The sequence below is a fragment of the Ambystoma mexicanum genome, chromosome 8, assembly GCF_040938575.1.
Source record: "Ambystoma mexicanum isolate Mex_15411 chromosome 8, UKY_AmexF1_1, whole genome shotgun sequence".
Taxonomy (NCBI): Eukaryota; Metazoa; Chordata; class Amphibia; order Caudata; family Ambystomatidae; genus Ambystoma; species Ambystoma mexicanum.
Genome location: NC_090929.1, coordinates 1712432794 through 1712459817, shown reverse-complemented (window position 1 = coordinate 1712459817; position 27024 = coordinate 1712432794). Strand labels below are relative to the sequence as shown.

At 43.7% G+C, this 27024-nt stretch overlaps 1 protein-coding gene across 1 annotated transcript in view; it reads left to right on the top strand.

Annotated features, from left to right (window-relative positions):
• CPXM2 (carboxypeptidase X, M14 family member 2) overlaps window positions 1–27024 on the top strand; it is a 597080-nt gene that overhangs the window by 453064 nt on the left and 116992 nt on the right. The window contains exon 9 of the mRNA XM_069612029.1: window positions 19131–19327. Coding sequence (XP_069468130.1) covers window positions 19131–19327 — 197 coding nt within the window. The remainder of the gene's footprint in view (window positions 1–19130; window positions 19328–27024) is intronic.

Sequence of the window (27024 nt, the reverse complement as noted above, 5' to 3'; positions counted from 1 at the left end):
ACTTAGTTTGTTAAGTCTCTGTTGTGAGCCTAAGATGAGAAGCTCAGTCTTGTCATCGTTGAGGCACAGTTCATGCTGAGGCATCCAAGCCTGTATGACAAGGTAAATGTCATTAAGGGCTTTGGAATCAGCAATGTAGTCACCAGTGATGGGTATGAGTATCTGGGTGTCATCAGCGTAGGTAGTGTAGGTGACACCCAGATAGTCAAGCACGTCAAATAAAGGTTTGGTGAAGACATTGTAGAGGGTTGGGGAGACACAAGAACCCTGCGGGACTCCACACGAGACTGGTGTGGGATTGGCCGATGCGGTGGAAGAGAAAACTCTCATGTGCCTATTGTCAAGGAATGACCTGATCCAATTGGATGCATTGTCAGAGAAGTGGCCTGCTGACTTCAGATGCCTGCATAGTATTTGGTGATTGACCAAATCAAAGGCAGCTGATAGATCCAGAAGTAGTAGAAGGGCCAATTTACCGTTGTCTTTAAGGTCATCAATTTGAGTTTTGAGATCAAGTAAAGCTGTTTTAGTCCCGTGCTTAGGTCTGAAGCCAGATTGTCTTGAGCCAAGGAGGTTATTGGTTTCTAAGTAATTCTGAATCTGCAAGTAAGCTGCTCTGTTGAGTATTTTAAGAAGGAACGGTACGGTGGTAATAGGTCTATAGTTAGTTGGTATTTCAAGGTCTAGAGTCAGTTTTTCTAGGAGGGGGATGACCCATGCGTCCTTTAAGTTGTTAGGTACCGTGCCTGTTAGGAATGAGGAGTTAATGAAGGCAGTTATAAAGGGAGCAAGGTCATGTGCTGCTTCCTTGATGATGGGTGCTGGGCAGAAGTCACCTTGGCAGTTAGAGGGTTTTAGATTGCGAATGATGTTTTCGACCTCAAGGATGGTGAGTGGAGTGAAACTAAAAGGGGTGTGAGTAAATGAGGCTGTCGGAGTATAGGAAGGTTTGGTGGGGGGGGGTTGGTGAGTAGGGTGTTTTGTTTGGCGTTAATTTTAGATTGTAAAGTGGTAATTTTGGAGAGGAGGGCGTTTTGGATGTTATTGCACCATTTACTGTCTTTAGGGCAGGTGTCAGGCACAGGGGATGGTGATTCCAATTCTTTAAGGATTTTAAATAATTCCTTAGTGTTGGATTCCGCTTGAACGATGCGTTGGTTATAGGTCTCCTTTTTGGCTTTAGAATCGCTTCTTTGTAGTTATGGGTAGTAATGATGAGGTGATCTTTGTTAAGGTCACAGGGGTGACTCCTCCAAAGTGATTCAGCCTTACATTTTTCTTTGCGTAGAATTCTTAGCTGCGGTGTGAACCAAGAGTTCAGTTGGGCCTGTTGTTTGGCTTTCCGTAGTTTGAGCGGTGCTATATTGTCAATGGCTTTGAGCAGTGTTTCATTGAAGATGTCTACTAGAACTGTGGGGTCGTTATGTTGGGACACGCAATTGTTCAGGATGGGAAGGATGAGAGGGAGGAGTTTATCCTTAGTGATGTCTTTTTTGCTCCTAGTGGGAATGGCTGGAGCTATGGTAGGAGCAGTATGGGGGTTGGTCGCTGGTAAGTGGAAGATGATAATGTGATGGTCGGACCAGGCGCAGGCAAGGTTGGAACTTATAGATGTGTTGCAGTTAAGGTCAGTAATCCAATCAAGCGCCCTGCCTTTAATATGGGTGGGTTCGTCAATGCGTTGTTGGAAGCCTAGATTAGCTAATGTGATAGCTACTTCAGAGGCCAAGTGATCCTTAGTGTCGAGAAGGCTCAGGTTGAGGTCGCCTAGTAGCAGTACCTTAGAGTTGGGTTTGGTATTGACGGTCAGAATGGCCGTGATCTCATCTAGGAAGGAGCCAAGTGGTCCTGGAGGTCTATAGATAAGGTGGATGGTGGCAGTGTTAGTTGGAGATAGGGTAAATTTCACAGAGAGGGATTCTGCGGAACTGAGCTCAGTGTTAGGGATGCTTCTGAGTGTAATGTTATTTCTGTGTATAAATGCGACTCCACCTCCTTTAGATGTTGTTTGACGGTCCGCTCTAGTGATGGAGTAACCGATGGGGATGGCGAGGGCAAGGATTGGGCTAGAGGCAGCATGTAGCCAGGTTTCCGTAATGGCTAAGAAGTCAGGGATTTGAGTGGTGATAAGGTCGGAGATGTCCAACGCATGGGCTGTGATAGATCTAGCATTGATGAGGGCGCCCTTGAGTTCTTTGGCAGAGAAGGTACAAGGGGGTGGTGGTATATTCTGTGTAGTGGGAGTGTTGTGAGGGTGCGCACGACACGAGGGGCATGGGGCAATCTGGATCCCAGTCTGAGATTCCTGACTTGGAGCGTGCACGGTTGATTGGGTGTGGGTTTGGTGGCAAAGTGATGGAGCCATAGGGCCGGGTCATTAAGGTATGGGTTGCTGAGGGGCATAGTGAGAGAGGGGTGGCGTAACAGTGGTTAGATTTAGCAGTACTGTGGGTGGGGGGGCAGAGCAATGTGGCAATGGTGAACCCTACTATGGTAACAATAATTGGGTGGCTGGCAGATGACAGTGGCCACATATCGTGAGCCAAGTGTCCTAACCGACTGTGCAATGGAGTAAGGGAACACTGGGAGGTATGTGGAGGGGTTCTGCACTGGTCCGCGTACAGTTTGCTAGGTGAATACATGTACAAGCAGCAACCGGAGGCTCAAAGGCAGTGGTTCAGCTAGTCTGGCAGGGTGGGTACATGAGCAAATGCAATCAATGACTCACAGCAGAAGTTCAGCTAGTCTGGCAAGGTGGGTACATGAGCAAATGCAGAGTGCATATGCAAGCAGGTACAGTAGACCAAAAGGGTTCACCTAAATGCAGAATTCACAGGAAGGCTAAAATGGCATGTGCAAGCAGGTACAGTAGACCAAAAGGGTTCACCTAAATGAAGCCCGCTCAGGAGTAAAGGGCGCGACTGTTTCTGCTGTTCGGCTGGGTCCTTCTCTATTGCTGCACTTTGTTTCCATGATCCCCTGAACTTTCCACCTTATCAGGAAGAAGCCGCTCCGACTCGCGTGAGTCTGTCAGCAGGAGCTGGCAGCAGTTTGAAGCGAGCGGCTCATCATTTGGAATCCCCGCGTGACATCCGTCACGTGACTACTTTGGCCACACCTCTAGGAAGTTCTCCTGCATAAAAGCAGAACAGCGCGACCCTTGCGGCGTGAAGCCCGCTCAGGAGTAAAGGGCGCGACTGTTTCTGCTGTTTCCGGCTGGTCCCGGCGGTTCGCGGGTAAGTGCTTGGAGATTATGACTTAAACATTTTTTCAGTGTTCAGCTGCATAAAACCAAACAAGGAGAGTGGTCTGGCATATCGTCCCTGCATTTATCCATCTTTAAACTAAAGTCAGATCAACCAAAAAAAAAATAAAAAAATTAAAAAAAAATAATAATAAAATAAATAAACCAAAACTTCATAAACTAACATGAAGAAGTTAGTGACGGCTACCCAGAGTGTCAAGGATAGCTGCTCGCTCCCAGGAGCCCCCCTATCTAATATCATCGATGAACCAGGACGTATACTACGAAGTGGCCTCTTAACAATAAAAAGCCCATCTGGAATGACCATCACACACCCCATAGCAATACTGTCACCCCCAATACCCCCTCTTCGATCCCCACACAGATACAATCTACCTACTTGTGATGTCGTATGCTCGTCAGATACGTCTGGTGCTGCCTATCCTTCTGGGGAATGAGAAGGGAGCACATCTGGTTGCAGCACCGCCTTGCTGGCGGCTGCCGGTGGAGGGGAAGGAAATGGGTGCTCGAATCCAAAATCAGGGGGGGTGTCGGGTGGTGAAAGAAGTTTAACGCAAGAGGAGAAGTCCGCACAGATCCCGGGCTTGCGTCCGTCTGTGGACCAAGAAGAGGCACGACGAGACAAGACGGAGGAAGAAAAAGAGGAAATACCGGTCGGGCTCGTCAGAGTTCCACGGACAACGAACTCTGTATCTATCACCATAAAGAATCATGAGACAGAGACCGGCGAAAAACACAGCCGGACCATGGTTGACCTGAAACAAAATAAACTTAATACCTTGAATACAGCTAACTCACTACAGCAAACCTTCCTCATAGAAGAAAGTTTAAAAAATTCATCAGACCATACCTCTTTCAAAAATCAAAAAGAGAACAACACATGTCCTTCCATTCTTAAAAGGCTGACTCAAACAGAGACACACCCAGTGACAGCCAGGGCAGACCTATCAAGCCCTGAATTGTATATAACCGATTGGAGAGAAAACTGTTCAATGAACGGAACCATATCATACTTGACAGACCAAGATGGACAAGAAACAGACAACATCTTGAGAGAACATAACTGGGCCAAACTACAAACATACCCAGCCATAGACCCAAGTAACAAGATCTCGTCCCAAAAGGATTCAAATCTCTCACGTGTCGATCAGAACGACAACACGGGAAAAGAAAATACTCAGGAACTAAAAACCAAAGAACTTGAAAATAATCGAAACTCAAAAAAAAACAGAAGTCAGCACTCCTGACGTTACTTTTTCATCAACTCCAATCTCCAAATCCACGCTGAAACTACACCAAAAAAAACAAGGTAAAATGATGCCCCAGACCAACAACCCGATCGGAAGATTCTTTGAGATGCTAGGGAAAACTCCCATTACGAATCGATTTGAACTTTCTGATATGGAAATATTAGAGGGAATCCCTCCATCCCCTCAAAGAATTCCATTCAAACAAATACCAGCAACGCACTCCCACGCTCTGCAAAAAAAACGCAACTGAAGAAACTAGAAATCCAAACCAAGAAACGACAACAATTGAGGCAAAAAAGAACCATGAGAATATACACAAACCGAATACCATCCGTGTAAGAAGCCAAGAAGAAATACAGCTGGCAGAGGCTATACTAAACTACAAAAACATGGTTAGGCGCAGAGAATTAAATCCAGATCTGAAACCTATCTGCCAGCAAAGAAAAGAAGATTCCCTGGTGGAAGCTCTGCGTCCACTCTATTCGACCCCAAACAAAACTAAACCGGGGCAAGAAACCACAAAAATAAAAGAGAAAAATTCACCTGGAAAAAAGCCAGACTTACAACTAGTGATGTCAGCAGTGACAGTTGGTCTAACACCATTTGGAAAATTATATGAGTCCATTAACGACACATTGAAGGACCACACTTCAATATTAGCATCTGTAAACTCAAAGCTGACCCACTTAGAAGGATACATTTTGGCCCTCGAATCGTGGAAGGCTAGTAAAAGAAACCAAGGAACACAAACGGATAAAATAGATCAAGGAAAGAACGACGTGTTTCAATTCAAGAAAAAATCAATGAACAACGGCACTCAAACGATATTGACGAAAACAAGTGAGACCAGTAACGGAAAAGAGCCACCAGAAGCACTAGAAAAGCATATTGAGAGACCAGCACAAAAGTGCAACAGAGACAAACCCAAGGGAGGCACGCGAGAATCAACCAGTATCAAAAAACATATGAACCCAAGAGATCAGCTGAATGAAACTGAGTCATTGACAAAAAGTGAAAGGAAAGCAGATCACTTCAAAAATCCACAAGAACTGGAAAATTCCAACATACAACAGGCCCAGAAGAAAGCGGAAAAAACAACCAAAACAAATGAACTAATGACAAAACGGATAACAGTCACAGACAAAAAACCATCTCTGAAAGAAAACAGTAACACTCAGAAAAATCAAAAAGGAGATCTCAATCAGGAGCTAGATGAGAGTACGATTGATATATCTAACATCAGCACTTACTCAATCGAAAATTCTGAGTCTGAAATACCTCGCTCTATGGCAAAAAAAAGAAAGGTATCATTTGCGGAAAATGAACCGCCAGCACAAAACCGAAGGGAAAATCAATATAAAAGACAAATGAGAAATGCAGAACAAAAAAGAGAAAATTTAGAGGATTCAGAACACAAAAAAGATCGGATCTCCCCAGAAAGAAATACGCTGTTCCGTCTATCAAAAAAAAAGCTAAATAAATATGATTACAGACAAAGAGCCAACGAGGAAGCTCATCCAAAGTCCAGCAAAAGAATGTTCGAAAATGAGAGACAAGAAGAAAAATCAAAAAGAAGTGATAGACGATATCAACAAACTTACTTGACCCCCATAGGACAAAAGGGCAAGGCAAGCGAGATAAGAACACGAAGAAGTTCGGTTATCGAGACATATAACAGTAGAAGAAGGGACAAATCTTCAGATAAGAGAAACAGGTCTAATCAAAGACCCTCGGACCAGCCCTTACAGCAAAACCGAACTAGAAATTCGGCGATATTTACTCGCAAAAGTAACTCGACCCGAACATTAAAACTTGAAAAAAGATCCAGCTCAGAAGAAAAAATCATCCTGAACAGAAGAGCCATGCTGAAGTTCCTGGACAAACTCACAAATGGAGATCAAATCAAAAGCATAGACATAAACATAGTAGAATTTGTGCATAAGGGATGGACAGACAGCATCTTCTTACATATTATGTCCCAATCTGTAAAAAAACTCATGCTTCAGATGACAAAAGAATTTTTGAATTGGGGTTATCTCCTGCGAGAAACGACACTAGAAGAGAGAGGACAAAAAATCCAAAAAAACGAACGAAACAAAACAAAAGCACAGTTATGAAGACAAAACAAGTGAAACCACGGACTGGATAAAGAACACTCCGATCAGAAAGTATAACCTGAAAGAAAAAAGAAAATACCCTTCAAGCACGAGGAATTATGAACATACGAAAAAAGCAGATAGAGAAACAACCAGTAAACTTAAGGGTTTAAGCTCGACAGAATTTACAACAAGAAAAGAAAAATCAACAGAAGATCGCTACGTTAAAAGACACCGCAAAGACGATGGTGAGGATACAGAAAAAAACCAAAACCAGAAAAATAAATGGCCCAATCAGGCCGCAGGAGGGTACAGGAAATGAAAAAAACACTGTGAGAGAAACAACCTCAACCCAGAACCGATTAGATCTAGCAGAAAAAAGCTCAAAAAGATGGGCATGGCTCCCTCAGGCACTAACACGCTATACTGGAAAATAGCAGTCAAAGGGCTTCCCTTCAGGTAAAGAAAGGGATCAAACAAAGATGACAAATGCTCTGTGCAACAAAGAGCAAACAATCACTATCGGATCATGGAATACTAGAGGCCACATCCATCTGACAGAACCCGGTGAGATAAACCTAGGCGGATTCGACCTACTAAGCCTACAAGAAACCTGGCTGCAGTTGCCGCCCAGCATGGATGGTTACGAGATCCAACTGTCTCCTGCCCAGAAAGGTGAAAAAGGTCGCCCAACATCGGGCCTTTTAACGGCCGTCCGTATGGGCGGATCGCTTCGAATAGTCCACAACCTGGTATCAGACACACTAATCCAAGCGATTGTCCTAGAATGGGCAAAAGAAGAAAATGCAACGAGAAAAAAGAACAAAGATCTTATCCTGCTGCTGAACATCTATTGGAACCCGGCCATAATCCATACATCCGCTTTCTTAAACGAGATAGAAAATATATTAACTTTGGCTACAACAACATTTGACGTGGACCACATTCTAATATGTGGAGACTTGAACTCGACTTGCCCAATGATAGACGATGTAAAAACTCTAGGAAATAAAACAAACACCTGCTCAAAATCAACAGCAAGAGGCCTCGCATGGGCGGAGCTGATGGAATCCATGCAATTTGTACAATCTAAATTCCCTGGAAAGAACCAGACCGAGAATTCCAACCTGGAAGGGGGAAGGAAACGCAAGTACGATCCACTACATCTTTGTATCCAGGGATCTATATCAACAAATCAAAAGCTTTGAGATAGTAGTATCCACCTGGAGTGACCACAACTTACTCAAAGCAACATGGCATGTCAACAAACCCCCGCAACTCAGCATGTCAACCAAGATGGCTATAAATGCCCAAGGAAACCGATTACAAATCACAAAAGATGGCATTGCCTCGATCACAGAGACCTACAAACAAAAAGAGATAGGAGGTAACAACAACAACACATTGAAATATCTGGACTACTGCCCGCTGCTCATCCCTTACCTACATCCCAGGCATGCAAGGAAAACAGAAAAAAACCATTGTCACAAATACAACGAGGAAATTCGCTCAAAGAAATCTGAGTTACGAAAATCATTAAGGAAAGCCAAAAAATACCCCACACAGTTAAACTTAGACTTTGCAAAAAAACAAAAAAGAAAGTACAAATTGTGGCTTGAAACATTCCGAAGAAACTTGTACCAAGAAGACGCAGAGACCATGCTTAGAGCAGTCTGCAAAAGAAACTCGAACGACTTTTGGACTCTACTATCAGGTCCAGCAAAAACAAGTACTAACAACGTCCCTGAAGACAGATGGCTAAAACACTTCACAAACTTATTTGAAGAACCAGAGCCATCGGAAAAAAGACCACCAAAACCTGCAAAAAGTAAATGGATGGCATGTACGGAGGAAGAGATTCGAAAGAAAATCAGTAAATTAAATAACTCCCGTGCACCAGGTCCGGATGGAATCACAAACTTACACCTCAAACAAGAGATGGAAACTTGGGCCCCGTTAATAACTGAAATCTTTAAAAGATGTAGGACAACACAATCTATCCCGGCTACATGGCAAACAGCTAACATTGTTCCAATTTACAAAAAGGGGCTGAAGGATGACCCAGGAAATTACAGACCTATCGCCCTATTGGACGTGCTGGGCAAACTCTTCGGATCCCTGGTGCTAGAGAAACTCCAAGACTGGCAGAAAATGGCAAAGACAGCAGATCCACTGCAAACAGGCTTTGAAAAAAATCTAGGCACCACGGTCAACATTATGATGATCAGTATTCTGAAGGCCAGAGTCTTCGAGGGCTATCCAACAATCTTCATAGCATCGATCGACCTGGTACAAGCCTTCGACCGTGTAAACAGGAGAAAACTATGGCGCAAACTGGAAAAACAAAGGTGCCCAACTTCACTCCTCAACCCTATCAAAGCGCTGTATAGTAACACCTCAATCAGAGTTCGCCTGAACGAAGCTGGGCTACTATCAGAAAGTATACGAACAGCAAGAGGAGTCAAACAAGGATGCCCTCTAGCTCCGGCCCTCTATAAGGCATACATGGCTGACATAGTGGATGCAGAAATCGACACACGCTCCTTCCCGCCAAAAATAGGAGAGTCGAAAGTGACAAGACTGCTCTATGCGGACGATATCCTTCTGCTGGATCAAACACCAATCGGACTGCAGCGCCAACTAGAGAGTCTTGTAAGCTATTTGAAGAAGAATGATTCAGATCTGAACACTGCAAAAACTAAAATTATGATCTTGGAAAAATCATCTAGGCCAACTAAAAGATCACAATGGTTTGCTAACTCAGAGAAGCTGGAGACAGTGAAAACCTTCACATACTTAGGAGTGAAAATATCTTGCAGCCAAATAGAACTATCGATGCAAGAACACCTTATCTTAAAGATGAAAACATTGGCTGCACAAGCAACACTCTTGGAAAGGAAATTTCGAAAATTCACCATCCTCCCAGTACTAAACTTTTTCAAAGCAAAAGTCACTCCAGCACTAACTTACGGGGCTGAAGTAATGCCTCATCTTCCTCCTACACTGTGGAAAAAATTGGAAGGCGCTTTTTGGCGCAAAGTCTTACGACTACCCAATTCAACCCCAACAGCAGTAATCCGAAGAGAACTATGTCTTCAATCACTGGAATCAGTAGTAGCCAGAAACGGTCTCCTGTTCCTGGGAAAAGAACTCCACGGCCTACTACTCTGGACATCATCTACCAAGAAATGACGAACCAAAAAAACAACATGATGACAAAATGGTACAAAAACCTACTAGATCAGTCAGAAAAAAATCGGATGCTCGGAATGGGAGATTGAACGCACCCCAGAGAAAATCAAGAAAAAATTAAAAATCCATGATTGGATCGAGACCTTGGAAAAAGCAGAGAAGCACACATCACAGAGTCATCATACAATCAACACAGAAAGGATAGATGAGACAAGGAATTACTTAAAACAATTCCCAGACAAACCTCTGCGTATAATCTTCCTGAGAGCGCGTCTGAACATTCTAAAGACGAAAGAAATTTTATACCTCAGAAAACAGGTTCAAGATAAAAACTGTCGGTACTGTGACACCCTAGAAATCGAAACAGTGCGACACTTACTTCTTCACTGTCCGGGTACAAACAGTCTCAGAACGACCTACTTACGATCACACAAAATGAAACATCTTACCACCAGTAACGAAGATTGGTGGAACATGCTAATGAGCGGAGAATCCACAACATTGACAGTAGCAACAGCCAAATTCTTTGAAGGTCTAAAACTGGAAGAAAAACTAAGCCCAGAGTAAACAAAGAAAAACAAAAAAAAAAAAACATGGATTTTAAAGAAAGAAACACAGAAAAGGGGAGAACTTTAATTTCACCAAATCATGGACTGACAATGGAAACGTACGAAAAACACTAGCCAACAGAAAGTTTTTGTAAAAATTGTAAAACAATTAAATGCAAAAAAAAAAAAAAAAAAAGAATTCACAGGTAAGGCTAAAATGGCATGTGCAAGCAGGTACAGTAGACCAAAAGGGTTCACCTAAATGCAGAATTCACAGGAAGGCTAAAATGGCATGTGCAAGCAGGTACATTAGACCAAAAGGGTTCACCTAAAGCAACGCTACATGAATCAATGCTAAATGCAATCATGGTCTATACGACATGGGTAAACTGTGAAAGCAAATGCAGGCTGAGCTGTAAAGCAACGCTACATAAATCAATACTAAATGCAATCATGGTCTATAAGGCATGGGTACACTATACAAGCAAGTGCAAGCTGGGCTCTGAAGCAGCGATGCACAATAAAGAGAAGAGCTGCTGCGGATGGGGCTCTCGAGCAGTGCTGTGCGATTCAATGCTAGATGCAGTAATGGTCTATAAGGCATGGGTACACTGTACAAGCAAATGCACGTTGGGCTTTAAAGCAGCGATGCACAGTAAAGAAAATGCTGCTGTAGAAAGGGCTCTAGGCAGCGCTACACGATGTAATGCTGAATGCACGTGGGCTCTGACATAGGGTAGGCATGGGCATAGGTGCCTAGGAGAGCTGATGTCGTACAAACTGGACTCTGGGGCCTCGATGCTCAATGGAGAAATGCTTATGCATCTGGGCTCTGAGGTAAAGCGGTGCGAAGCGATGTTAAGTACAAAGGAACCAGTACAAAATGCTGAATGCAATTGGGACTCGGACGTGAAAGAGCGCAGAGAGTTTAATGGACGCAGGTTAGGCTTGTGCAGGGTGCACATTCAGGAGAACGAAGTGGGAGCTGGCTCTGCCGACATGAGCGCATGAGGAAGAAGCTTAATGTAGGTGAGGTGCTGCCGGTCGAGGTGCGAGGCGGCAATGGTAATGGCACATAACGGTTCCAATAGTAGGCGTGTATTAGCTCCTGGAACATGTGTGTTGGGCTAGTTGCTGGTACTGGGTAGGGGTTAGGTTGAGACGATCTGTGTGCTGCCTAGTTCAATGTGGAGCAAAATGAATACAATACGACTGTAGCAAGCAATGTTCTAAAGTCATTGAGGAACTCAATGTGACACGCACGTCGTAATGCAGACAAATAGTTTCATGCGGGTTGTGCCTTCTTACCCGTTCAATGAGGGCAGAGTTCCTGGCCCTGGTCTCTGCCGGCTCTGGACAGGATCAGGACAGGCGATGTTCCTTTGTGGGGTGGTTCCTTGGTGGGTTTGGGCCAAGTTAAAGGCAGAATGACCAATCAATGCAGGCTGCAGGTCCTGAGGCAGCCGAGGCCAGGCTGTATCAGAGGGATAGTGCGGTGGCCATCTTGGACAGGGGCAACCTCGTGGATTGCAATGGTGGCTCTACTGATTTTAGAAAAGAGCAGCGTTTTCTGGGCTGTAATGAACCCGATTTGGGGTTCTTGGGGTGAAGCATGTGTACGTGGGGTGAGCATATGAGACGGGATGTATAGCATGTGCGTGGCCAGTAGGAGACAAGATAAGTGCAAGGTTTTGGAGGGCCTAGCTCAGAATTTTGCACTTTTGTGCACATTAATCAACCTGAAGTGTTTGCATGATGGTTTTTACTGGCAGCGTTTGCAGATGAGGCCAGCACATGCCGTGTGATGTATTGCATGTATTTGGGCATTTGGAAATACAGAACACACCGTTCTGAAGGCCATGCCATACAGTTCCAGCCTTTCAGGCACTCACATGCAAGTTCTTAATATGAATAACTTACATGTTGGGCCACAGAGGCTTTGGACATTTGTGTGGAGGAGTTGCAAATATGAAGGATGTAAAAGGTATCCTCTAACTATGTTGGCACTTTTATGCACATTAAGCAACATTAAGTGCTGACAAGAAAGTGCTTATTGTGAATAACTGCTGTGTTGGGCCACAGAAGGGAACAGCAATTTCTGGATCGTTGCTGGGAGTTGAAAGCATGATCTGTGCACAGTTTCTAGGCTGTGGATTATGTTTTGGCTTCTTTTGGCTCATTAAACAACATGAAGGAGCTGCCAAAAGTGCTTAGTGTGAATACTGTGCTGGCTGAACCATTACACGACACGGGGCATAACTTTTGGGAACATGGTGTGTAGCAGGTTTGGAAGCACATGCACTATCTGTTCGCATGTTTGCCCATGGTAAAAGACATTAAGGGCCTGATGCACAGAATTGTTTGCGCGTTGAATACCGGATTTGCGTCCATTGATTGATTAATGGAATCAAATGCGCGGGATATTTTGCTGACTTGCGTGGATTACCAGCATGCTCGCACATCTCTGCTTGTGGCTGAGTGCCTTGCGCGAGACCCCGCGTAGGGCATGGGCGAGGCCTAGGCAGAGGGCGGATTTGTGGGTGGAACACAGAAAATGGGGAACAACAAGCCAAAAAGTGGGAATTACGAGGGACAGCATGCAGGCAGTCCATGGCACACCCACAAGTGCGCATGAAAAAACGTATTCATGGATGTGACTGCACAACCTTTTGCCTGCGAAATGCCCTTGCACCTTTCTCGATCACTCCACCATCCGAAAGCAGGCGTACAGACATGCGCTGAGGATTTGCAACTTTGGAAGTGAGTTTGCATGTTAGATTTAGGGGTGAATGCACGCAGATGGGGTCCCGATTGTAGTTAGGGGTGCACGTATGCAGCGTAGCGGGGTGCAGGAACGGTTTACGGGGTTTGCACGCAGATTTTCTCGAGTGATAACCGAGTTACGATTAATCGTACGCATTTTGTCGGGGTACCAGTGACAGTTGTGGGGGACCCTGCACAGGCTCGCCAAGGTTCAGGCCTGATTGCGGGTGACCCCACGTTCTGTTTACAGGCTGCATGTATGCACATCTGGGGAGCACACAAATGTAGCTGTTTCTGGCAGTGGGGGCGTGTCGGGAGCGTTCCGGCTGTGACTTGGCTATACGGTTCATTTGTGTGCGGGATTCCATGAATACGCTGAGTACGCAGTGTAACTTCTGCAGGCTGGCTCACGCAGGGTCGTGCTTGTCGCACATGCATTGCTGGATAAATGCGTACTTTTCTATGAATCGGGGCCTAAATTCTCAGAGTGTGGTATTGTGGTACTCAAATTATCGACCTCGGAAGGATGAAGGGTTGAGTTGGCCTTGCCGGGATTTGAACCTGCATCAGCAGGCTGCTCTTTAAGCGCCCTTTAAATTGTTTCATGTAAATAGTTTGCAGAGTAGGGGACCACAAATCATGACATTTTCACGTTCTGTTTGGGGAATGAGAATGGTGCAGGGGGTAAGGTGTCTGGCAAATGATTGCCACCTCCTGGCAGATTTGCTGTTGACACTGCACGCTTGAGTGGTCTCGGTTCACGGTTCAGCCGGCAGCAGTGTGGGCGCTCTGATAAACTTTCTGCTTTTACACATGATGGCCATGCGTTACCCGAAGGACTACATGGATGTTGTGTGCTTGCTTCCAAGGAACGTGATGCATAATGCAATGCAGAGTGTGCAGCCTCAGTACACCTCACACAAACACACACACACACACACACCCAGGCGTCACCCAGTGGCCAACCATAAGCATTGTGAGGGCGAGCGGGGCCACTCCGCCTGAGAATACAGCAGATCGTGTGCAGGAGCGCCTGTCTTCCCTGAAGGGCGCCCCATCCCCTGCCACCCGACTCTGGCGTGCATGCACCTGTCTACATGTGGCAGCCCGAGCAGCAGAGTTCTTTTTTTCTTTTTGTTTAATAATTTTTACTAAGCATGTTCATTTACATTTGAAACAGGCATAAGATAAAGTACATTTTGTATTTGGTAGGTTTGCAAGTCAGTTACATCCATTAACAATGGCATGACAGGTTTAATACAATAATAGGCTAAAACCGTTAAATTGCAAGTTGATACTAAGAGGTAGGGGGGGGCAGACTGGACAAGATACAACAGGGGAGATACAATTAAGGGGTTGATAATGTTTAAGCATAGCAATTTTGAAGCTGCATGTTTGAACATCATTATTCAGTATTATCGAGGTATTGAATAAAAACATTCAATTTTCTGGTGAATTTATGTAAATGATCTACAGTAAAAGTGTGAAATGGAGCAAATGGAGTTCAACCGAGTATTGAAGGACAAATTAGAGGCATTTTACCAATTTAAAGTAATATTATGGTAAGCAATGCTAATGAATACATTAAATAAGGTAGGCGATTCAATCGGCTGCATGTAGGGATTAACAATAGTACCAGTCATAATATTACATAAAGACATAGGTTCTTTCAAAATATTTTTTTCTTTGAGACAAATCCACATTTACCCCCAAAATGCATGTACAAATTTACTATCAAAAACTGCGTGGAGAAAGTCAGCGTGTGATGAAAGACATGAGCAACAGTTATTAGATGATTTAGGAGCAATTTTTGCAATTCTCATGGGCATGAGAAATACACGATGTAGGAAGAAGAAATTAGTTTGAGTTAGATTGGCAGCAATAGACGTTCCACATCTCAGGGGGGGTTGGGAGTTCCAATCAAGTTCCCATTGTGTAGTAAGACTAGAATTTAGCAAATTAGGAGAAGGGGGTTCATTTAAGAATGTACCTAACATGGCAGCTTTCACAGAGGGACTATTGATCAGAAATGTTAGTCGAGGGGAGGGGAATTTTTAAATAATAGTAGTTGCTGATTTGGTTAATGATTTGAGAAGAGAAGTATGAAGGGGAAGATCAGACGTAGGAATATTCAATTGTAGTTGTTGAAGTTGTGCAAAGGGATTGGTACCAGTTTATGAAATATGTGTTTAACTAGTTTGACACCAGAAGAGCGCCATCTATGCATGACTTCAGTTATGAATCTGTTAGGGCAGTATTTATTGAACCCCAGAAATGTATTTCCCAGTTCATTTTCGATAAAAGAGTTGGAAGAAAGTTTATTCCAGATGATTTTGAAGAGATGTAGAGATGGGAACGTGGTAATATTAGGCCATGATGATGTAGTTAAGAAATGCAAGAGAGGGAATGGGGCTATGATATTTGCTTCTAAATTGATCCAAATAGGGGCTACATTAAGATGATTTTCATATTGTTTAAAAGCAATTAGTTGCTTGAGGATAACGGGTTTATGACATATTTGGAAGTTGGGGAATTTTACACCTCCTAGGAGTTTTGGTAATCTTCATTTATTAACGGCAATTCCAGGAGTTTTCTGATTCCATAAGAATTTAAGGAGTAGAGAATCCACTTTTTAATATAATTTGGTTGGAATTGCTACGGGAATCATAGATAAAGTGTAAAACATTATGAGGCTAATCATCATTTGTATAGATTCCAAGCGTCCCCACCAGGATAGGAAGAGAGGTAAACATCCCAATATCATTTTTGTAACTTTGTCCATTAAATGGTTAGTGTTAAGAGAAATTGTAGTGTTAATGTCTTTAGAAATATGAAGTCCTAGATATTTAATATGAGAAGATTGCCAAGTCATACCAAATAATGGGGTATTATTTGAGTGCATGAATTAGTAAGTGGCATAAGATCTGATTTATCAAGATTTAATTTATTTCCAGAGATGACAGAAGTTATTAATGGAGGATATCATGTGTTACATGGAGGAGGCGGGGTCTGAAACATGAAGTAAAACATTGTCAGCATAAGCAGATAATTTAACTTCTGTGTTTCTCATGGTAATACCTTTGACATTGGGATTAGTTCTTATAGGGCTCTAATGCAAGATTAAATAATAAGGGCGATAGGGGGCATCCTTGGCAGGTACCTCTTTTAACTTCAAAGGCGGGAGAAAGAGAATTATTGATAAGAATCGGGTGGAGGGGGAGGAGTAAAGAATTCAGATCAGATTGATAAAGAGGAAAAGCCATGCCATTTTAGGGAGTGAAACATAAATGGCCAGGATACACGATCAAAAGCTTTTTCCGCATTAAGAGCGAGAAGGGCCCAGGGGTCATCACATTTCTGAGACTAGGATAGGATATTAAAAAGTAGTCTGGTGTTAGAGGATGCATATCTATCTTTTATGAAGCCTGACTGATCGATGTGTATGAGTTTAGGAAGATATTTTCCTAGCCGTTTGGCTATAAGTTTGGCGAGTATTTCAGAGTCGGAGTTAATAAGAGAAATAGGTCTATCATTTTTAACTAGAGAGGGGTATTTGTCTGGTTTAGGAAACAAAGCAAGGAGGTTTCTCCAAAGGAGCCTGGACTCTGGCCAATTTTAACAGAATTATTATATAATTGTAAACGTTTTGGAGAGATGGAATCAATAAATGATTTATAAAAGTCAGTGGAAAAACCATCAGGACCAGGGGCTTTATTAGGTTTGAGGTCTAAGATAGCTTGTTTGATTTCTGTTAAGGATATGGGTGAATCAAGAAGAGGAGAGAGATCTATAGGATCAGAAAGGTTTTTCTTATTTTTCGTGAGAAAAGGGTGAATTTCAGAATCATTACTAGGGGTTTCGGAAGAAGATAGAGTAGCGAGGGCGTCCAGAACGGCACCATCTACATCTTTTGGGTTAGTTAGTCTGCTGCCATCAGAGGAAGTAATGTATGTGATGAGTGATTTTTCTTTTTTCCTTTTTAAATATGATGCCAACATTCTCCTGGTTTTGTGGGATTCAGCATAACATTTGGATTAAATGCGAAGAATGGAGTTGGCAGCCTTGTCAGTGCACAATTTATTGAATTCAACGCGCTTCTTCGTAATGTTTTTTGCAATAATGGGATCCGGATTGGCATAATATGATCTTTCAAGGTCTTTCATGAAGGTTAATAATGTGTTGTGAATAGATTTTTTGGTTGCAGAGAATTGAATAACAAAGCCCGAAGGGTGATTTTGAAGGCATACCAATTATGGTAGATAGAAGTATGCTCAGGTCGGTTAAGAAGGAAGTCATCATCAATAAAAGCATTTGTTTTTCAATGAAAGTTTTATCCTTGAGGAGGAATGAGTTGAATTTGTATCTTGGGGAACATTTTCAATAGTTGCCCATTCAAGGAGAGTAGAGACGGGGGCATGATCAGAGATAGCTATGGGTCCAATATTAGATTCTAAAATGGCTGGGGCAAGCAAAGGGTAGTCTAATCTAGAGAAAGAGTGATGAGGAGGAGCATAGAACGTGAAGTCTATAGTATCAGGATGGCAGAAGCACCAAGAGTCAATCAAATTGAGGTTATGTATTAGATTGAGAAAATTGTTGCGGATTGGAATTAATAAAATTGGACATAGATTTACGGTCGAGGAAGAAATCAAGTACTTGGGAGATTGAAGCATGTTGTAGAGATCACTGGGTTCCGTGAATTCTATGGTTGGTCCATCTGGTATGGTAATGATCATTTTCGCCGGTTCAAGCAGGTCGTATCTAATACCAAGGGTCTTCATCAGAGGTCTCATATCGAGTAATTTCTTCCTTTTGATTTGGGTAGATTTGGAGAAATCTGGGGAAATGAAGATCTTACGTCCTTGGAAAAGAAGAGGATAGTTTTCCCTTTCAGCTTGCAACATTTGGCACGCTTGCTGATGTCCTAGAAAGCAAGCAATGAGAGGTCTGAGCATAGACTTTTTAGTAGCAGATCAAGGCCTTATTTGGTGCGCACGTTGTAATTCAGTGGGGGTCAAAGAGTAATTCCTAATGCAGAAGGGATCCATTTGGTTAGGAAAAGTATGGGGTCATCAGCTTCAATGTTCTCCAGGATCCCATAAAAGCGGAGGTTGTCTCTCCGATTTCTATCTTCCAAATCTATGTTGTCAAGTTCAAGTTGTAGGATTTTTTGTTGCATAAATTCGAGGCATTCCATCCTTTCTTCAACAAAAGAAATCCTTTCCTCTGTTTCATCCAATCTTCCAGAAAACATTTTAATTTCTTGTTTGAAGCCTTTATTTTCGTCTTGGATATTGGAAGAGCGTCAGTGTAATGTGGAGTTCTTCTAGGATTTTTTCCAAACAGGAATTAAATGCGGATTTTTCCAGTGCAGTTACAGTTTTAGTTTTTTTAGCCCTATTTTGGTAAAATATGTGATGAGTTGTGAATAGGTTCTGGAGAATCAGCAGAATAAAAAGGCTAGGGCGTAATCATGTGTTTGGCCACCGGATGCCAGTGTTGAATAGGCCTCTGGGTCAACAGGGAAGGGGGGTGACATACAATAGCAGGAGTAGCTGATCAGCTGATAACAGAGATTTACACCAGTGAGGGACGGCAGCTCGTTTGGGCAGTACTTGCCAGTGCTCTGCTGTTTCTCCCCCTCCGGGGTAGTGAGGGAGGCTTCCAAGTCTCCTCGCACTCCCTTGATAGACCACGGTTCCCTGGAGAACCCAAGCTGACTGAAGAGGGCCCACCTCACGAAGTACAGATGCTGTGTCGCTTCACACACGAGGGCTCCAGTCACCTGGTAACAGTCATTCGCCAGCCGTTGGTTTTCGGGAGCCCAGCGACACAAAACTCATTTACTAGCTAATGCCAAATAGAGGTTTAGAATGGTCTACATTTAAGAAGAAGTGCCCATATTTTAGAGAATTATTCCTTTTCTGAGAGACTTGCAAACTATGCCGCCACCTTGGGTGCCACACCCCCCACCAGCGGCAGAGTACTGAAATGTCTTCTGCTTCCTTCTCCGCAGGGGAGCCGGAGTTCCGGTATCTGGCTGGTGCTCATGGGAATGAGGTGATTGGTCGAGAGCTCCTGCTCCAGCTGATGCAGTTCATGTGCCTGGAGTACCTGGCGGGAAATCCCCGCATCCAGCACCTGGTCCGGGAGACCAGGATCCACTTCCTGCCTTCCATCAACCCTGACGGATACGAGAAGGCCTACGAGGTGGTGAGTTCCTGCGTTGTATTGGTGTGGTCCATGGGCACCGGATGTGCGCCCCAGATCTCTGTCCCCCATGTCACACTGGCCAGGTCTGTCCATTCCCAGTCCTCCTTCTTTTAGCTATTCCTGATGGATGCTTGCAGACCTCCCAGGCAGGACTCTGAGCCCCTGGTGGGGTCCTCAGACGGGGTCTTCCATGCTCGGCCTGTTCATTTCTCGCAATGCCCCGATCTTCCTTCTGTCAGTGGCACGAGGGGAGGGGGTGACAGGGGGTCTGACTGCCCCTGAAGGCTGGTCTAGGAAGATCCTATGTCCTATAGATGTGTTTGAAGGGCCTCTGAATGTTGAGTTTCCACGAATTGACGGTCGCCACAAGTTACTGCACACCACGTGTGTAGCTGCACCGATAGTCCTAACACACCCTTCGCTGGCTGACCAGAGAGTTGCAGTCCTGGCCTATGAGTGTGGTACTGTGGTCTCTAGCTGAAGACCCGGTCAGTGGGCGGGATGCTGCCAATCACCCACCCCACCCTATGGTCATCCTTTCATACAGGGGGTGCTTTCCGCATGGCCAAGTGTAACATGTGGAACTCTCTGCCACCTGATGCCAGGCGAGACCAGGACTGCACGTCCAGGTTCCCCTCTATCAGTAATGGGCATTTTCAGAATGGATTGGCTGTTTAAATTCCACATTGACCTTTGACCTGATATGATTCCGTGAGTGACCTATGACGATCATGATATAATGCACCTTCTTTGGAGTGTGTGACGCTCTCAAAGCACTGCACAGCACAGCACAGCACACAACACTGGAATGCACTGGATGAGACCAGGGTACACAACTCTATGGTGTCTGCAGGAAAGAAAGTAAATATGAACATTGTAAACATTCATTTCAGAGTTTTAAAATGTTGCACCAGCAAGTTTCTCTTTGTCAAAGTTGAAATCTGCGGCGACAAATGGACGCACCCATCAGAGCTCCCAAGAAAAGACACAAACTGCAATGTAAGCATCTTTGTGAAGGGAGATTGTCCCACAAAAACAGATGCAAGGACACCCATAGCATATCTCCCACAAAGGAGTCCAATAATAGCCCAAAACTGGACTACTTGCCCACATAACTTCCTGCCCCCAGTTGGGGTTTGTGTAGCCCATTGGTGCACGTGACACTCTTATTGAAGCTATTGAAATAAATTGTATCCACCTCTACCATGCACGAGCAGGAGCAAGCATTTGCATGGCACAGACAGAACGGCTGCAGAAGAGATTGGGGAATCTATCTAAGGGCAGGTGAACAGCAGAGAATAGAGGGATTCTGTTGCCCTCGAATTGTGATTCACTGCCTCACTCCTTTTAAAGGAAACACTCCAGAGTACAATCCGTGTTTTCTAGCGCACAACACTGTGTTAAAGGATAGGAACAACACAACCATCTCCTGGAGCCAGTCACATTGGTGGCTATGTATGAAATAAAGCTATGGTTGGCAGTGAATTATCAAAAGAGAAACCACATCTTTCTGTGTGGCTAATGGCTGGAGAGTGGATCCTTGTGATGATGCGCCTTGAGCCACTGCCAGTCTTTGTGCTAACAGTGCTTGTGATGTTAAAAGTAGGTGCTTACCTACTATGGCCAAATTCTAGCGATGAACACACTGTGTTCAGGTAAGAGTACTTTACATTGATTGGTTACAGGAACATAGCGATATCTCTATAAGAGAGCCGGGCCATCACTCACTGTCCTCTCCATCTCTCCATTCACCAACCATCATCCCCTTCTGCTCCAGTCTTCCACATTCTCCATTCCTTCATGTCACCACATACCCCCCTTTCTTCCAGAACTTTCTTCCTCCTAGTATGCTATGTACTCTTCAAGATACCTTGGTCACCGACATATCCTCCCACTCGACTTAAGTAGATAAATGACTTATCACACGGCTTGCTTTGTTATTTGTCTTTTAATTTGGGATGGGAATTCTGATATGAAGAGCCTATTTTTATAGCTCCTGTAGCTTCCCAGCCTGACTGGAAACACACATGTGCCGTCACACTCTTTGCTCATATGCTCAATAAGTATGTGTGTGTTTGTCACTTTGGCTTTATATGTGAGCTGTGTGTTTTTCAAGCTTTTGACAGCCACATATATATACATATGTCTACCAAACAGAGACGAGAAAGGCTAAAATAGCAGACGTGGTTCAATCCCTGCCTTCACTATTTAACTTAAGTTTGTGATCTGGGGCGAAAGATTCTACCTCACTGTGCCTATGTAATCATTTGTAAAGCGCACACTATGAAATTTAACCCTCCATAATAAAAAAAGAGATTGGCTTTATTACAGGGCCTGCGGTAGCAGCCCTGTAGTTATGGTTAAGTTAATCAACCCATAGGAAGAGCACTTTTTGGGTGGCTTATAACTTCATGCCCCCCTGGACGAATCCTCACCAGACATTGCACAAAAAGTATATTGTCCCGTAAGATCGATCCTAAAAAGTTTGGTAAGGTTTCGTCAAGGTGGAGCAAAGTTATATGGGGGTTGCGGAATTTTCGTTTTTTCCCATCGACACAATGGAAAACATTTTTTGCTCATGTCTACAGCCCAAACCACTGGACGGATTTTCACCAAATTGGCCACAGGGTCAGTGGTGTGGTCCCAAAAGATTGCTTTTTTTTCTAAATTTGGTGTAAATCCATCCAGTGGTTATTTTTTAAATGACCAAAAAGGAGGTCAAAACAAATTAGTATTATCTGGGTTCAGTCCGCTGACTTACTTTCCTATTTGGTCCACAGACAGGCTTCCGATTGGGCCAAATGGACGATGTGAGGTCTGCGGACATCGGGTGTGCCTGCTGATTGGGTGCTGAAGAGCGTGAGGTGTGTCATATTTATGGAAGCGCCCACAATGTTGAATCCGCGGACGGACGTAGCCGACCATGGACAGTGCAGTGGGGAAAAAGTATGGAAAACAAATTTCGGGTCATTTGGTAGTAGACAGAGGGGCTGGGAAGGGTGGGGAAAAAAGATGATATGGGTTGTTCTTTTAGGTTGAAGAAGGCTGGGAAGGTGTCATAGCTGCCTGCAGGCACTGCAGTAGTTCGCGGACAACGCTGTGAACGGACAGCTTGGAAAAGACATTTGGGGTTATTTGATGGCTGGAAGAGGGCATAGAAATGGTAGGGAAGTGGAATGAAGGTAATTCAGAGCTGTTTTTATAGGTGGAAAAAAGGGTCTGGAAATGCAGCCAGTTCCGTGGTCAATTTTGATGTCCACGGACATCATTTTGATTGCAGGGGGTCAGAGTGACTTTTATTAGTTGACGGTGTATGGTACATACTTGTTATATAGTTTATTGTATTGTGGACAGTGAGCAAATTCTGGGGGCCATAGCCGCAGGCCATGGCCACAAGAATATGTGCACTGGGCACAACCACCTCAGTAGTAATATGTGTTTAATAATTATAGGTAATGTAGTAGCAGTATCGCCAGAATCACCATAGTTGCAATATGTGTAGAGTAATTGTAGGTAATGTAGTGGGAGTACTACGTGTTTGCAATATGGAGGAGTGATGTAATTGAACTGTATATGGTACTTATGATTGTAGTACAATTGAGGATTGTGCTTACAGAATATGTAGTTGATTATAATTGCTGTGGCTACTTAGTGTTGTAGCGTCATGAAGCTGCAATCTCTGGTTTCTTTTCCGAGGAACAAAAGAACAGTATAATTGGTTAAGCACGATAGTTCAAAAGCTGTAGTGGTATACCCTTTTAAATATACATTTTCTTTTTTAGATACTCATAAACAGTACATTTTAAGTACTATGTTTGATGCAACATTAGTGTATGACACACTGCTGTTGTTCTGACATTACGTAATCATTGAGTCATTGGGAAAATATTCTGTGCTGGATAAAAAAAAACAGATTAAAGTTACGTGAGTGTAAGGGTGATATTATGTTTGTTTGAAGTATGTTGTGCTTAAGGGAATGCTTGAAGTAGTTAGATACCGGCTGGCATATTCCAACTGTTAATTGTGCTATAGTTTAGTGACTAATTTTGGGTTGAAGGAATATTAAGGAGACATTTGTTACATTTACTGGTAACCTATGTTTTGGAGTAACAGAGGAATCATTACATTCAAGCCAAACACTTATTTCTTTTTACATATGCAGTGTAGTGACCTGAAGTGGTTGCGGCACCAGAGTGGTATATTATACCTACTGTTGTGAAGGTTTTCTTTCCAAGAATTACTTGCCCATGTGTGAAGCCAGTCAGCTTACAGTTATTTTTGGTACCATCTGCATTGTACCTTATAAGCATTAGTATAACATTTTGGTCATGTGAGTTTATTTGCATGCTGGAACGATTGTCTGAATTGCAAACAGGGCATAATATGTCATGATTTGCATTCCGCAGAAGCTGTTGAAATGGAATAGATTCACAATTTGGTGTGCGTAGATACACAAATCATTCATTAGGGATGTGGTCTTGTGAAACATGATTTCAGGGAGTGAATGTATGTTTCCACGTGTACGAAATCTGGAAGAGTTCATTTACAGGGATGTGTTTGGTTTCCAGTACTTGTAGTAAGTACATTAGGAATTATTGTGGATGTTCTTGTGTGTTTATGGTAAACTTTACCATTCATGCACAGTAGTCCAATTCTTGCCTTATACCTCAGACACTGTAAGTGTTGTCAGAATTATTTGTGGCATTTCTGTGAAGGATGAGCATTTGCAAACACAACTGGTCCGAGCCGTTTAAGTAAATGTTCTGAACAATTGATGGCAATTGAAAGAGAAGAGTCATTGTCACATTACCATAACAATTTACTCCAGTTGCGTTTCTGATTTAAATGGACCAGAGAGTTCTGTTTTTGAATCATTTAATGGGCCTGCAGTTGTTTCTGGAGAAGAGAGATGTGTGTGTTTCTTTTCTGATGGATGCATAGTTGATTTTGTACCAGATAGTTTTGTGGTTGTATTGTTTGATGCAGAAGAAGTTGGTTGTTGTTTTTTAGTGGTATTGTTGGGAAATCTGCTATAGCTTTTGGTTCTAATATTTGTCTTTTATAAGGTTTCTTTTTTGAGGTACAGGGTACATATCTAGATGGGGGCTATATAGTGCCCATGGCCTGTTGTATTTCAGGATGCAAGAAATGTCAGCATTGCCTTTGTTTGCATCAAAGTTAACTATGAATAGACCATTGAGTGTACACAGAAGTGAAAGTGCTACGTAACTCATGCCTTCTTTAAATACTGTACTCGCAAAGGCAATCAATGCTTGATCTAGGGTTAGACCTGGTGATTTGTGAATAGTGACAGCATATGCAAGATACTGAGAAAATATCTCTCTGCGTCTGAACATGTCTTTGAAAAGAAAGAAACGTCCTGTTGCCCCCCCCAATATTTTTAACTTCTCCAAGTTTGTCAAAGTGGATATTGACAAACTGAATGTTGTTTTCATGCGGATATGTTTGGAAGCCCACAACTGTACCAATTACTCCATTGACTAAGCCTTGTTCTACTACAAGTTTACGTTTTAGAACTATTCTCGAGTTCAGATACAAAGTAAATATTTTCTCCAATCCGGCTGTGTTGGGGATACATTTTTCTAAGCTATTAGTAAAGACTGGATGGGTTTATCTGTACTCCCGCTCTCTATATGGCAGAGTCGAAGCACAGAGCATCCCAGCCAAGATTCTCTATTTGGTAAAACGTGGACAAGCAATCAAGGCGTAAGCTCTCAGGAGGTGATATGGGCTGGTTCTTAAGTACAGTGTACTTCCCAAGCACACACAAAGGAATGTCCACACCCTATGTTAGTAATAACACAGTTTTTATATAAATAAGGTTCAAAGTTATGTACACAATCACAATAACAAACTTTGCTCTCAGGCAATACCATAATGGCAAATATATACAGGTCTACATGGTACCACCCTTAACTATCAATTCCTTTGAAATGCAACAACTGCTAACAGTTCAAATGGCATACAAATCAGTTTGAAAGATGAATCAACGATAGATCACAGAAAGAAAGCAAATGAAATCAAGCAATGGCAGAACAGTCTCCCGTGTACCTAGAGATAGTTCTGTGTGAGGATCCCCCAGCTGGGCAACCTGTAAATACAGTGTATTGACAAGCCCAGTCCAGATATGCTTAATATAGTCTTGATTCCTTCTAAAGGTTCTACAACCCCAATGTACCTGGTTACGTAGAGTTCTTTGATGAGACGTTGACGGGCCCTTCTTGAGTGAACTCACTTTAAGGGAGGTGTTACGCTCACCTGGTCACCACGGGGGCACCAAACGTAGCTGGGCGGTCCGGTATTGAGTGGTTCTTTGTATTCCCTCTGATTCCCCTTTTCGTCACAAAGACAAGTTGTCTAAAAGGTTAAACCAACTGTTACCCAACAATAAAGATGAGGGTAACTCCCGTCTCCCATGACCTCTTCTTTCACCCCTCTGATATGTCTCACCTGTATGTTATGAATGGCGGACACTCCATCCTGCGACTGTGTGCAGGGGTGCGTAGTAGTTCAAAGATCTAGTTACTTCACTGATCCTGCAGAGTTCCAGACAACTGCGACTCAATTGGTAAGTCTGTATTCCAAGGTATGGATTGCTTAAGAGTTCAAGTTGCCAAAAGTTCACTCCTGTACCTCTTCCTTACAGGTTTCCCCTCTGTGCTTAATATGGAGCGGGTCCCTTCTGGAAATGGTAGCTGGCTTCCAAGGTAGGTCTTGCCGCAGCGTTATGCAAATATCTTTCCACACAGTATTGGTTCTCTGCGCACCTAACCTGCTGTTCTTGTATTATGCAGGTGCGGTATATCCAAGGCGGAGAGTGCATGTTGATGTCCTGCGGGGCCGCGAGGAAGGCTGCCTTCAGGTGAGTAGCGGCACTGCGCAAGATTTTAAAGTCTGAGTGAGTCTTTTCCCCACTATGCGGCTAACCTGATGTCTTCTTTTGTTTTCCTGCAGATGCGGCAGCTCCGGAGCAGCGATCGGATGATGGAGCGGTGATCGGGTAATGGTGCTTCTATGGATCACTGGAATGAGCAGCCTTCAGGTAAGTATTAGTGTTTCGCTGCTAACCTGCTGTCTTTTCCTTTGCAGCTCTGCAGAAGCGGTGACTCGGTGCAACCGAAATGGAGCATCAGGTAAGAGTCTTGTTCTGTTCTCTTCTCTCTCATTCTTCCTTGCAGGTAACTCGAGAGGACGGGACGGGCGTGGCTGAATACAGGCCTGGAGTTTGCAGACACGGTGAGCGTTACACTGCAGGAGTGCAGAATAACACGAAGCGTGTTCTGTACTGAAGGCATGGTTTATATAGTCCCTCCAACCACACCCTAGAAAGTAGTCCCTTGGTAAAGTAGTCCCTTCAGCCTGCCTCAGACTGGTCTGTACGTGGTTGTCTCCCTTTGAAACCTGCCTTACTTGAGATGGCAGTATGGGCCTGGCTCCAACGGCGCCAGGACCAAGTCCAGGAATCCCTTAGGGGATCCTTTGGGACCTTGAAGGTCCCCATGGGTGCCAATGCCCTGGGCTGGTTGGTCTGTTCCTGGTGTCTGGGGGCAGGTGCCGTGACAGCACTCCCCCCCCAAGGCCCCTCCCAAGGTGGTTTGTCCCACTGGTCCGGGTTTGGTTGGGTAGTTTCGATGAAAACGGTTTACTAGGCGTGGCACATGAACAAAGTCTCTTGG